A 13,833-nucleotide genomic window follows, 5' to 3' on the forward strand; every position below is an offset into this window, starting at 1 on the left:
CAAACATAGAGCAAGCTTCTTCAATGGTTTGACCTAGAACACATAATTGAGTTAAATCATATTAAATTAGATTCACCTTGTCTATTAAAATAACCTATACTGTATTTTGGAAAAAATGTTTGAAGTTTTTGTATGTATGGAATATAACTTAAAGGGGGCGGTGAAAATTTAGTTACTCATTTTTTTTAATTGACATGACGTTTTTATAGCCACTTATTTGGCTCCGGATGAAACAGGTCACTATGAGATAGGAGGAGATTTTGCCACCGGATGGAACCAGTCACTATGAGACAGGAGGAGATTTTGCACCGAACTTATAAGTCAATCCAATTTTCAGTTTCTCAAAACGGTCCCTAAGATTATTTAGTGGAAAATAAATAAATAAACTGGAAAAAACAGTCCCTAAGATTAACTTAATAACACTAATTCGCTAGCTGATTGGTCAGGTTGGGACCATATGTATATAGGTTGGTCCCCAGTACAGTGCCTTCCGGTAGAAGTTATTGAGGACAAATGATCATTATATAGAATAATCTCCTAATAATGATAAAGAAGTTAAATTAACACAAAATGGGTAACCCAAAAAATGAAGTTATTACTTGGTTTGTCTTGGACGAGTTTATTCACACGTAAGAAGTCTCCATCAAAATTGATTGATTTTCAATGCTTTCTTAGAAAGGTGCCAATGTAACACCTGAATCATGACTCCAAACTGAAAGCATTTTTTAATTCTTATACATATATTATATGTGCAATTATATATGTGTTTATAAATGTACCAACTCAGACATGTTTACTTCAGCAGTCACTATCACCAAGGTAGAATAATGTTTCATGCCCCGGATTTGAAACATTACACTATTGTTAGTTACTTAAAGTGTCTATAAAAGAAGAGCCGACCAACCTTAGTCCTACCACCAAACAAATAAACTAGGAATTGAGCTGAGAGTCCATTGGTGAAGGTGATTCTTGGGCCTATTCTCTTTCAAGTTTTCTATAATTACAATCATATTTTAGTTATGAATGAACACTTTTTGAATTAAATGAGCAAACTATAATATATTTTCTCATTGTTTGAGCATGTAACATTTGCCGTGGACACCCCATTTGTATTATTTTTACATATGAGAGTTGTTCATATAGCTAGGTAGGAAGAAGTTTTAATAACGTGTTTGTATCTGTATATGTGTATATTATATATATAGATGCATATATGTGTATATATATGTATATGTGTTCTCATAATCTCTTGCATGACTCTTCTGTTGCAGGAGTTTAGAAGACGAGCTGTGTTGATGGATATCGAATCTGCGTCATGGTTAACCGAACTGGTAAGAAAACATTATTGTTGCATGCTTGCATTGTCAATAAGAGCTCCTATAATTTTGATGTTAATTAATGCATGTATCAACAGCTAGAGTCTCTAAGTTTGTTTATGTATGACAATCTTCAGAAGGTTTATTGAACATTGTTATGATCATCACCATGTTATCATAAGCTAGCTTAGAACCATTGTTTCATATATCAAAAGTTTGATGGAAGAAACTAAGATCATTTTCTGTCAGAAAAATAAAAAGGTCAGATATATATATGTGTGTGTGTGTATATTATATATAGACAGAATAATAACATTAATTAATCTGTAGGAGTAATTGTAGCATTCGATTTGAAATTAGTTATTATATAGATTAAAATTAATAGAATAGCTAATAGCATTGTTCCTATAGTTAATATATTACATTGTTATTCTCAAATGAAATTCTAAACATGATGACAGTAATTGCAAGAGAATAGATAGATGAAGTAAAAATCCACATCCCGAAACATATTCCACAACAAATGCAGTATATTTTCTTAATGCTGTGCGCAAGTCCCCGGGTCATCCATGTTCAATCATCCAGAAATATAAAATTCACATATGGAGCCCGGCCACTCTAAATAATCCAAATTAGTCAGCCATTGCTTTTAGTTAGATCTCTGGCAGCTAGAATCCAAAATAATCACATGACATGAAATGTGTGATTAAACAATTAGTAAACGGTGTTTCAACAGATACAGAGCATGCAGACTATATGTTTTAAAAATGTAGAACTTTTGTGGCTAATCGATATTAAAAAATAAAAAAAAAATGCACCTACCCAAAAAAATAAAATAAAAATTGTGTAACTTTTTGTAGGAAAAATAAATAAATAAATAAAGGAAAATAAAGACTTAAATTTGTGATTATTTAAAAAAAAAAAAAAAAAAGGAAAAAAAAAACTTAAATTTGTGATTAATATTTATAAAAAAAAAGGAAAAAAAAAAGACTTAAATTTGTATTAGAAAGGAAAAAATTTGTATTAAAAAATTTTGTATTAAAAAGGAAAAATTTGTATTTAAATTTATATTTTTTTAAATTTGTGATTAATATTTTAAAAAAAAAGGAAAAAAAAAAAACTTAAATTTGTGATTAATATTTAAATTTGTGAAGAAAAAAAAAGGAAAAAAAAAGACTTAAATTGTGTAAATAAAAATTGTGTAACTTTTTGTAGGAAAAAAGAAAAAGAAAAAAAGACGAGGTACAGATCTGAGTTAAATTTGTAAACAGATAAATATTAATCCATGTCGATTAGATATTAAAATTTTAAGACTTAATTTTCAGGGAATGGATGATCCAATCTTCATGCATCAATGCGAAATCATGGACTGTTTTGACGAAGAGTTAGCAGCTGCACTTGGGGAGGACTTCCAAAATTGTCTCTCCTCAGAAAGCAACTCATCTTCTCCAACCTTGATCCCAAGAACCAGCTCCACCACCACCTTATGTGTTTCATCATCCATGGAAGCTCCTCAGATTGGCGTCGACAGGCCCGCCAAACAGCACCGACCTGACGCTTACATTGCTTGCACCATCAACAACGCGTCTACGCTCGATCAAACTTCCTCTTCACCCATCATTCTCTCCTTTGGCAACTCAAATTTGGCGGAAAATCCTCAACAATTACCACTAGGAACCATGAACCCCGAGGATGAGGCAGTATCTGATGTTTTCATGTCACAAGGTGCATTTGTCAACCATGAGGAGACTCACAAAACTGGGCATGGGACAAAGAGGAGTAACACTAGTACTAGGCCACCATCACAGACATACGATCACATAATGGCGGAGAGGAAGCGGCGCGAGCAGCTCAGCCAGCGGTTTGTCGCTCTTTCAGCCATTGTTCCTGGACTCAAGAAGGTAAAAACTTAGCTTGGTTTGTCATTCAAAAACCATTTATGTCTTTTTTATAACTGATCTAGTTTTCAGAAAATTGAACCGAGCAGAATTTGTGTACCGTATTTTGATATATAAATATATAGATACACATATGAACACATGCATTGAATTTATGTATGTATCTATAAATATTTTGCTGTTTTTGTTGTGTACAGATGGATAAAACATCTGTTCTTGGAGAGGCCATTAAGTACTTGAAACAACTCCAAGAGAAGGTGAAAATACTTGAGGAACAAGCCACGAAACAAACCATGGAATCAGTAGTATTTATCAAGAAATCACAGCTCTTGCTTGAAGATGATGATACCTGTTCCTCCGATGAGAACTTCATCGCAGGCTCTAGCGAGCCCCTCCCTGAAATTGAAGCAAGAGTCTGCGATAGAAACGTCCTTATGAGAATTCAGTGCGAGAAACGCAAAGGAGTTCTGGTGAAAGTACTTGCGGAAATTGAGAAACTCAACCTGGTTGTCATCAACACAAGTGTAGCACCATTTGGAAATTTGGCTCTTGATTTTACAGTTATCGCCGAGGTAATTTTCATGATCATCCCAAAAATTAACCACCACAAGTTCCACTTTAATTCCAAAAAAAATAATTATCCTTAAAAATTGGAAAAATGGTTTATTGTTGAAACTAGCATTTGTTCACTTTGTTTCAGATGGAAAAAGAATTCAGCATGACAGTGAAAGATCTTGTGAGAAGTCTCCGGTCAGCTATCAGGCGTTAGACTCAAACAGCTTCGTGGTTTTTATGAAAGGAATAGTGCTATACTATGTCTAAATGAACTAATGCTCTGTTTGGTGGCACACCAAATCTACATCTTAGATTTGAAATTGAAGAGACTTTAGTTCAAATTTTGAACTAAATTTCTTCCTCATAGTGCGCAAAAAAACTAAGATGAAATTGATAAATTACTACTCAAGTAATTTAAAATTATTGTATTTTCTGATTTATTAAAAAAGGTGTAGCTAGGACTAGCTTACAAGTATTATTAATTCATGTGGATCTCTCTTTTTGTCTGAATGTGGGTTCACAGGTGAGCATTACCTTCAATAATGATTGTATTACAATAATATTTTGATTGATGAGGACTGCTTGTCACTTAACTGCTTGAATCATATAGTGTAAAAAGTGGAGTTTCTCATGTTTTTTTCAGAGGCCATTGTCATGTCCGTTTTAAAAAAACCTTATAAAGGTTAGAATAGTAGTGTGTTCCATCAGAAAAATTATTTTAAAAGAATGAATTTATTATCTCTTTCCAATTATAAAGAGTTCTGTACACTGATTATGATTATATAGATAAAATGCAGATTTTTGTACATAATTATTCAAATTCATTTAGGTTATATTCGGCTGTATGGAATTGAAAATCTCGAATTAGAATAGATGGAATTTAAAATATAAAAAAAATTAGTTCATTTTTCTAAGTTGCTTTTCTCGAATTCCACCAACTTCAAATCCATGCTGCCGAACATAATCTCAAAAAAATTTAAGAAAATTTTAATTCATTTTTTTGAATTACTTTTTCAAAATTAAAACAATTTTAATTACAAGACTTCAATTTCATGCAACGGACCACAACCTTAAAAATTAACAATGATAGACAAATTAAATTTAATTATCAACAAAGTATTAATTTTGCTTGTCTATAACTAAAATCTATGCGCTAAAAATGATTAATTAGTGCACTAAAAGCACTACATTAACCAATCAACTATAAAAGCACAAAATTAATTAGCAAAACCATTTGAGGTTCGATAACTTGTGTGTATCATATAAAAATGATTAATTAGTGCACTAAAAGCACTACATTAACCAATCAACTATAAAAGCACAAAATTAATTAGCAAAACCATTTGAGGTTCGATAACTTGTGTATATATATATATATATATAACACAGAGAAAGAGAGGGCATAGATAGAATTGCTAAAGCTGGCTAAGAAACAGAGTAAAACAGGGAGATCAAAATTCAAGCCTATCGTTCCAAACAGGGCATCAACGTTAGCTAATTTTATATTCTGAACGTTTAGAAATAAAAATTATGGTTGATAAAAGTTCAAAAAACTTCGACAAACCAACGAATGGTAACCACACTAATCAATGCTTACTCTCAATTCGTCCAATTTAACCTTTTCATCCTTCCCAAAATTAATATTGTCACACCATGTTTTTGGCAATTATTAATAAATCATATCATGTTCACATAAATGATTCAGAAATTGGTTTTTTTTTAAATTCACTACTCCCAATGGAAAACTTCAAGTTGCAGTAGGAATCGAGTTTAGATGATCATTTTTCGTCCATTTAATCTTTTCTTCTTCTTCTTCTTTTCTTTTTTCTTTTTTCCTTCCCTAAAATAATATCGTCACATCGTGTTTTTGGCAACCACTAATATAAATCATACCACGAATGATTCAGGAATCGATTTTTGTATTTTACCACTCCCCAACGGAGAACTTCAAGTTGCATTAGGAATTGTGTTTAGATGATCATTTTTGTGAATTGCTTATAGTGACGAAATAAAATTTTGATTTTAATTTCAATTGTATAACCAAGAAAAGAATGGAAATTTCATCAATAAACAAGGCATAATAGTTGAAATTATGCATATTTAGTGATGCAGGAATTATATATTTTTATTAATTTATATATATTATTTAAAACAAGAAAAACTAGGGAACAAAAGGAAAATCAAACTCAATGGCTGGATTTTACCTTTGGAGCGTTGGGACCGGATGGTCAAGGGAAGGCAGAAAGGAAAGGCGAAGTCCTCAGTTGGCAAAGGCTCCCCATCCGATTCGTCTACCACTTCTAATAATCAGGGTTTTTCACAAGCTAGGAAGGGTCGTAGATGGCGTCAAACACTATTCAGGGGCTCAGTTACAAGGGGATAAAAGGCGCAAGGGATGGCGGGTGGTGCTATGAGCCAGATGGCGTCGTTGAGTCCTCCTAGTAGTTTGACGAGTGTTAACTCAACTTCTTTAGGCGGCTTAGGAGTGCAGTTGACGAACTCTTTCAATTCCGATTCATCCCCATCGTTTATTACAAAAATTACCATGTTGGTGGTTGCTAAACAATCTCCTACTCCAGAAACTGCTTAAGCTTTAGTTCTCATAACGGTGGTCATATCTTAGTGTTTGCATAGATTTCTTTGGAATCGTCTGCTTGTTAAGTATGTGATTCTTTTTTATGTTTTTTTGATGTTGTTTTGCTTGGTCTGCTTCTTGCTGATCCTATAATGGCCTTTTGGCTCTTTCTTGTCAGGACAAAAAAAAAAAAAAAAAAAACCCAATGGCTGGGGAGAGCCATGGCCCATGAGGGCCACACATTCCATACTAAATCTCTGAATTTTGGGGGACATAGCCCATTTGCTAAAAAGATGACCCAACGAGTTGCAAGATCTTGAAGCCCAGCCCAGAAAATGCCTTTCTGACTCAACAACACCCAGCACCACTGCAAGTTGATTTTTAAAATTGTAAGTGGAGAATAATAATTTGTTATACCAACGTTTTGTCATTAGAATTTAGAAAGGGAAGTTTTGACCTCAGCTACCCAATAAGACAAATTAGTACTTGCTCCTAAATCCTTCATTTGTGGGGTTTTTAAGAAGCAATTCCATTAAAAATTTAACGCCCTCCAACAATAAGGTACCACAAACGTGTTATTTTATATATTAACTAAAGATATGGATCTGAGTAACTTAATCTCCATTAACATAAATTAATCGACTCAAATCTTTATTTTAGACAATATTCGTGTGCATTTGGTCGAAGGGTCTTATCAATATTAGACTCTGATGATCCCGTTATTATAATTCGATTATTGCACTACTAATATAAATTAATATGTTGTTACTTCAAATTCAAGAATTTCAATGATAATTGGATGGAACTGATTTTTCTTTTTCTTTTTTTTTTTTTTTTTCTTTTTTTTTTTTTTACGGATGGAACTGATCAAATATATTAACTTATATACAAAATGAATCGGGATTTCAAATGTTAAAAATTATCACAACATTTGTATGTATGACTTTCGTTTCTTTTTCTTTTTAGCTTGATTTATGCTTGTTTCTATATGTGTGCATTCATTTCTCATTTTCTCCAATTTTTATACCTAATAAGAAATTCTAGATTTTTTGGTTTGTCGTTTGTTTGTTTGGATAATAAATTTCACACCAGTTGGTTGTATTAAATCTATAAATTGGTCCGGAGATCATGGAGGATCACTTCATGGTTGTTAACCAACAAATTGGAATCTCATAAAAGGTCCCACCAATAAATTGTCTTTTTTTCTAGTTTACTGGTACCTGTTTTTAAATCACTACGAGTCTTCAAAAGAAAAACAGATGCCATTAGATCAAAATACCGTCAGATACAAAGACACCGAAATTTGGAGGGGGTGCTGTGCACCAGGTTGGAGTCCTAATCCCACAGAGTTTCGTGTGCGCCAAAACCATACGGATAGATATTGAGCACGTTCTGTACACAACATCAGACTTATTCGAACTGTAAGTGTTATGTATAAACGAGCACAAGTAGTGCATGTACGATTCGAATGAACTCGGTGCATCAGATTTATTCGAGCCGTAAGTGTTATGTATGTGCAAGCACGTGGCGTGCTTGTACGATTCGAATGAGCTCAATACATGATATGCCAAATACATACATCCAATAACTTATTAAAATGATACAAACGGATCCACTTCTTAGATAGACTTTGACCGTGTTTGTTAATTGCCACCAAAAGTCCTTTCCTTCATATTCTTAGCTTAAACAATGAAAATTAAAAAATTATTGTGTGATGTTAAGTGATGAGATAACATAATCTTTCTACAATCAAACAGAAAGCTAAACATGCAGTACCAGATAGAGCATTGCTTACCCGCTAATTTTTAATCGTGGGACACAAAAAGAGGATATCACCTGGCTACCATGGTTTGGGGAATGTGACATTATTTTGTGTTAAAAGACTTAATGATCTCATTAATTATAATCTTGATATATGTATATGAGCAAACTATATATATATATATATATATATATATGAGGGACCTCTACTAATTAAGTAAGTTCAAACCAGCAAGTTGATTAACTAGCTAGCTACGATTAATATTGTAGGCGAATCCTTTTTAGCACGTTGCATTGGTAATAATAAACAAAAAAATTATTAGATTACCACAGCTGTTAATTAGATCTTCTTGTTGACCACATTCTTAAACTTATATATATCCTTCAATATTATGATGTTTACATGAAAACGTGAACGTGCTCATAAACCAGAGGTGTTACACATTCACCCATTAACGACTAGAAAAGTATAAAATAAAATAGAACTTGTTATTGAAATCAAATCGATCTGATTAACCATCCACTAGGCTGGCACATTTTAGGTAGAGATGTATAAGTAATTAATGATCAGATATTTATTACTAGTATCATTCAAGCTTGCCGATTGTTTTGTTTTGATTTTTTTATTACTAGGTTTACACCAGGCCATCAATCTTTCAAACTGGCAAATCACTTTTAACGCGTAGTTAGGAACTTAGGAACATGTTTAATTGAATAAAAATTCAATGGTATAATTTATTTACTTATATTTTTTTTATTGAAAAAAAAAAAAAATCACACATTCATTTGTCCGTTTTCTTTGAGCTGATGTCACTAATATATAAAGTTTATGTCAATTACTCAATGTGTTAACTTCTTTTCTCTTTTTATTTTTTTGTCTTTTCTTTTACTATTATAATCCGGAATAAATTATCATGGTTTTGAACCTCAGATCTTTTTCAATTGTGACCATGAGTTACAATTTTAAAGAGGTCTATGTATGAAGAAATTTTATAATATTTTGGGGTTATTTTGACAAGTGATATTCCTCTCTATCCAAGTTTTCCATATATTTTGAAATACTCCCACTTCTTTATTTACTAAAAAACAAGAACTTTCATTGAGAACTTTTGCTGTATGAAGAAATTTTACAAAATTTTGAGAATATTTTGACAAGTGATATTCCTCTCTATCCAAGTTTTTCATTTATTTGGAAAGACTCCTTTTTTTTTATTAATAACAATGGGTTAGTGGCTTAACGGTACCAAATCCCTACATTCTAAAGAATGTAAGAAATTCGAACCTTGATAGAGACATATGTGCGTGAGTACCAACTAGAAAAATACATGTATATAAAATATCTTTAATTTTGTTATTTAAAATATCTTTACATATATATTAAAAACATATATATAATTTGTTCTGCATTGTAGGTACTACAAATTTTTAGGTTTTATATATTTAAAATATAATTTTTACCCTTTTGCGACACCAAAGAGGGTCGGTAATAAATTGTTTTGAGTCCCAATAGGCCAGGTATCTTCTACAGAAATATGGCGTTGGAATTGTGTAGTCTTTTGCGACTCCATTTTAGGAGTCACAAATAATAGGCTATTTTCGACGCCCTATTGTGTCACAAATACTAGCATTCTAGCATATATTCGACGCCCTATTGTGTCACAAATACTAGCATATTAGCAATAGGGTTATTTTCGACTCCCAAAATGGGTCGAAAATTAATGTGACTTTTGCGACCCCGTCATTAGCGACGCCAATTCGGCGTCAACAATAGGGGGTCGGAAATTAGTATGGTTTTTGTGACCTTGCCCAAGATGCAACCCCTATTTGGGATCGTTAATATCCTTTTTCCGACACTATTTTTTTATTTTTACGACTCCTTTTAGGGTCGAAACTAACACTATTTGTTATAGTGACACCAGGTATTCTACCAATTAATTGTGAGGGGAACATCTTTATGATATTTGGTGAGGCTACACACAACAAACACACATTAGTGTGTATATATATTTTCCTTATTAATACAGGTATTGCTGGAAATACATTGATTGAGTTAGCGCCAAATTGTAAATGGACACCTCTGAGATCATAGTATTCACAAGTAAGGCAGGATGGAACTAACAGGGCGATAATGTACATCGATTTAAATTGTAAATAGACAGCTGTGAGATCATAGTATACCCCACGTAAGGCGGGGTGGAACTCACTAGACGATAATGATGATCATAACGATGTTGATAGATGAGTTTGTCTTCTTATTCCTTTATTATTATTATTATTATTATTTTGAAAGGTCAACAACTGTAGTATATAAATGTATAAAATGTTTACAGGAGTGTAAGAAACACCATGAGAAGTGAGGATGCATGAGAGAGGATGGAGAAGATTATAATGAAAAGACTAAAGAGTGATGGGATGTGTATATAATTCGACGGAGAAATAACAATTGAGAACTGAAGGAGTTTGAGATTTAAATAGAGAAATGAATTAAATGGCCACAAACGATGTCGTTTTGAGCTATAACAGAGTCACAGCCAGACAATTCACACACTCTTGGCAGATGAGAGTTGAAAATGAGAGACATACAATGAGAATGTCACAATGACATAATAGATTAGGATTGAACTTGCAAGGAGTATATAAATTCAATAATTAATTTGGAATTTTTATTTGGTGCATTACAAAATAAAATAAATATAGGGGTCTAAGGCTATGCTTTCTTTAGAGAGAGAGAGAGAGAGAGAGAGAGAGATATATATATATATATATATATGCGTGTGATATATATATATATATATATATATATATATGCGTGTGTGGGTTTTTTTTTTTTTTTTTTTCTCTTCCTGCAGATTTGATATCTTTCCATATCTAGTTGTTAATTAAGTTAAGATCAAGTGGCCATGATTCCAAAACGTCAACGAGATGGAGAGAGAGACAGCCTATATTTGAACAGTGATTTAGGAAGAGGACAAGATTTCACACGTGGGGAAGAGAGTAACAGATCTTGGGTCAGCTACTAACTATAAGAGGCCAGCGAGCTAAACAAGTCTCTCCATTGCCCACTTACTTGGAACACAAATTCTAAGTCCTCTCTCTGAACAAGGTAAACTTCCCTTCTCTCCTCTTATCATCAACTTCTTAGGGATTCTCTAAGTCTTCAGACACACACACACATATATATATATATATTATAATGTTTCTACAATTTATCAAGAACTCAACCATTGCTTGAGATTCCGAAACATTTTCCGTGTCTGTTAATTAGTAGTAGATTTTATTGCTTTGTTTTGAGCAGTTGTGCCATCTTTGATCTTTTCAGGATCTTCCTATCCTTATCTAACTGATAAAAGAAAGCATATATATAACTGTAATAATGGACATGTCCTCGGCTAGATGGATTTCTGAAATGGTAAGCTGATTTATACAATTTTTTATGTAATATTTCAACTTTTGGATAGTGGTTTCGTACAGCTTACTTCGGTATCATTAAAATATCTTCTTCTTAATTTTTCTTGTTTTGTGGGGTTTTTCAATTTACAGGGGATAGATGACTACAATTTCATGAATCACTCCCATATGAATTCTCTTGATGATTTCACCGCACAACAATTAGTAACTACAGTGGGAGAGAACATTCAACACTCTTTCTCTTCTAAGAGCTACAAAAATTCTGCTTCTTCTTATCCAATCTTCAATCCAAAAGGCAACACTACTACTGCTGCTACCACCTTCACTGATTCACCACAAGCTGAAATGAGCATGATGAATGCTAACACTTGGAAGTACTCTAGTACCACGGAAGAAGTTACTCCAAAAGCTGCTTCTTCATCTTCCTCCCACATCACTTTTGCGAATTCCGGCTCACCACCACCTTATACCAAACCTCAACACTTGTATGGAAATTTAGACTTCTCATCTATCAGGCCAAAGGATGAGATGATAAGCTTCCCATTGAATTCAGAGGGTTCCTACGGTAGCAAAAGCTATGCACAAAAAGAGAGTCAGGGTACAAAGAGGCCTCACACAATGACTAGGTCTCCTTCACATGCACAAGATCACATAATGGCTGAGAGGAAGAGGAGAGAAAAGCTCAGCCAGAGGTTCATAGCTCTTTCTGCCATTGTTCCCGGCCTAAAGAAGGTAATAATATCCTAAATCATCATCGATCTCTGTAAATCTTTCATTTCATGGAGTACCTTTATAGGATTCAGTTGCGTTACATATTATATATATATATATATATATATATATATATATATATATATATATATATATTAAAGTTATGGTAGCTAGTCGGAGATTTAACATATGATATATATCTAAGGTCCTGATAATTAAAATTCACGTGTTAATTGAAGTACCACCCTTCTAACTGTGGAACTTTCACAGATGGACAAAGCTTCTGTACTTGGAGATGCTGTCAAGTACTTGAAACAGCTTCAAGAAAGAGTGAAATTGCTGGAAGAACAGACAGAGAAGAAATCGGAGGAATCGGTTGTTTATGTGAAGAAGTGTCATATTTCTGGTGATGATCATGATGACTCTTCATGTGGTGAAAACTTCCTTGACGGCTCTAATGATGCACTCCCGGAGATTGAAGCTAGAGTTTCAGAAAAGAATGTACTGATTAGAATCCACTGTGAGCAGAAGAAGGGAATTCTAGTGAAAATTGTAAGCAAAATAGAGAAGCTTCATCTTAGTGTTGTCAATACCAGTGTGTTGCCATTTGGGAAATACGCCATGGATATAACTATTATCGCTCAGGTAATTAATTTTAATTGCACTTACATTCACACCATTTATAAGATCATTCAATATAATAATTAACCTGAAAGAAGAAAATTAAACATTCTGAATTATTCATCTCAACAAAGTCTTAAATTTCTATTTCATTTGCTGCAGATGGAAGATGAATTCTGCATGACAGTGATGGATCTAGTGAGGAGTCTTCGATCGGATTTTCTAGAGTTGGTGTGACTTGCATATATATATTTATTTATTCGGTATTTATTTTTGTACATTTGAAAACTTGGAAACAGCTAGGAACAAACCTAGATAATTTAAGCTACGCCTGTGAATCTTGATCTCTATTAATATATAAGCCACTTTGACACTGTCAAAGCTTGTTTTGCCGCGAATTAAATTGGATATATATGCATTAGGGTTTATTATTGTATGTATGTATGTTATTTATTTATTTTTTTTTTGTTGCGTGGTGGACTTGCTAGACCACGTTTAATCAAACACATACCAGAAAACAAAATAACTTTGTACATTTCCCACGTGGCAAATGTTAACAATTGAATTTGAAATTATATTGTCATGCAATTTAGGGTAAATTTTAGTTACTTCTTTTCACCTTTGTCAATACTCTACATTTCATAATCTCATTTATTTCCTTTTTCACCTTCAACATAATAACAATAATGTGTTAATTTTAAAGTTTTGACAGGCTTGCAGTCATTTCAAACATTAGATGAACAAAATCAACCTTTTACTGTTGAATAAATATTAGAGATAATCAGACATCCTTATCACACCATTTAGTTTTTACAACGAAATTAAATTATCAATCCTCGAAAGGGATATTTAAAAATATTTTTTTAAACAATGTGAGAATGTTTCCGATGAACAATGGTTATTTATTTGTGTGTGTGTAAGTAAAGTGTAATTTTTTTTTTTTTTTTTTTGGTCATTGGCAAGAAATTCATACACATCATTCACACAT

General features: G+C 32.7%; 1 protein-coding gene across 1 annotated transcript; it reads left to right on the top strand.

Moving 5' to 3' along the window:
• Positions 1–11,478: 11,478 nt before the first annotated feature.
• Positions 11,479–13,082, top strand: LOC132282036 (transcription factor bHLH18-like). Its single transcript, XM_059783671.1, has 4 exons — positions 11,479–11,514; positions 11,646–12,245; positions 12,495–12,869; positions 13,008–13,082. Exons 1-4 carry the CDS (start codon positions 11,479–11,481, stop codon positions 13,080–13,082), a joined length of 1,086 nt encoding a protein of 361 aa, XP_059639654.1.
• Positions 13,083–13,833: the final 751 nt, after the last annotated feature.

The sequence above is a fragment of the Cornus florida genome, unplaced genomic scaffold (genome assembly GCF_030987335.1).
Source record: "Cornus florida cultivar Cherokee Brave unplaced genomic scaffold, ASM3098733v1 CherokeeBrave_3.0.0_Hap2_Chr11, whole genome shotgun sequence".
In the NCBI taxonomy this organism is placed as follows: domain Eukaryota; kingdom Viridiplantae; phylum Streptophyta; class Magnoliopsida; order Cornales; family Cornaceae; genus Cornus; species Cornus florida.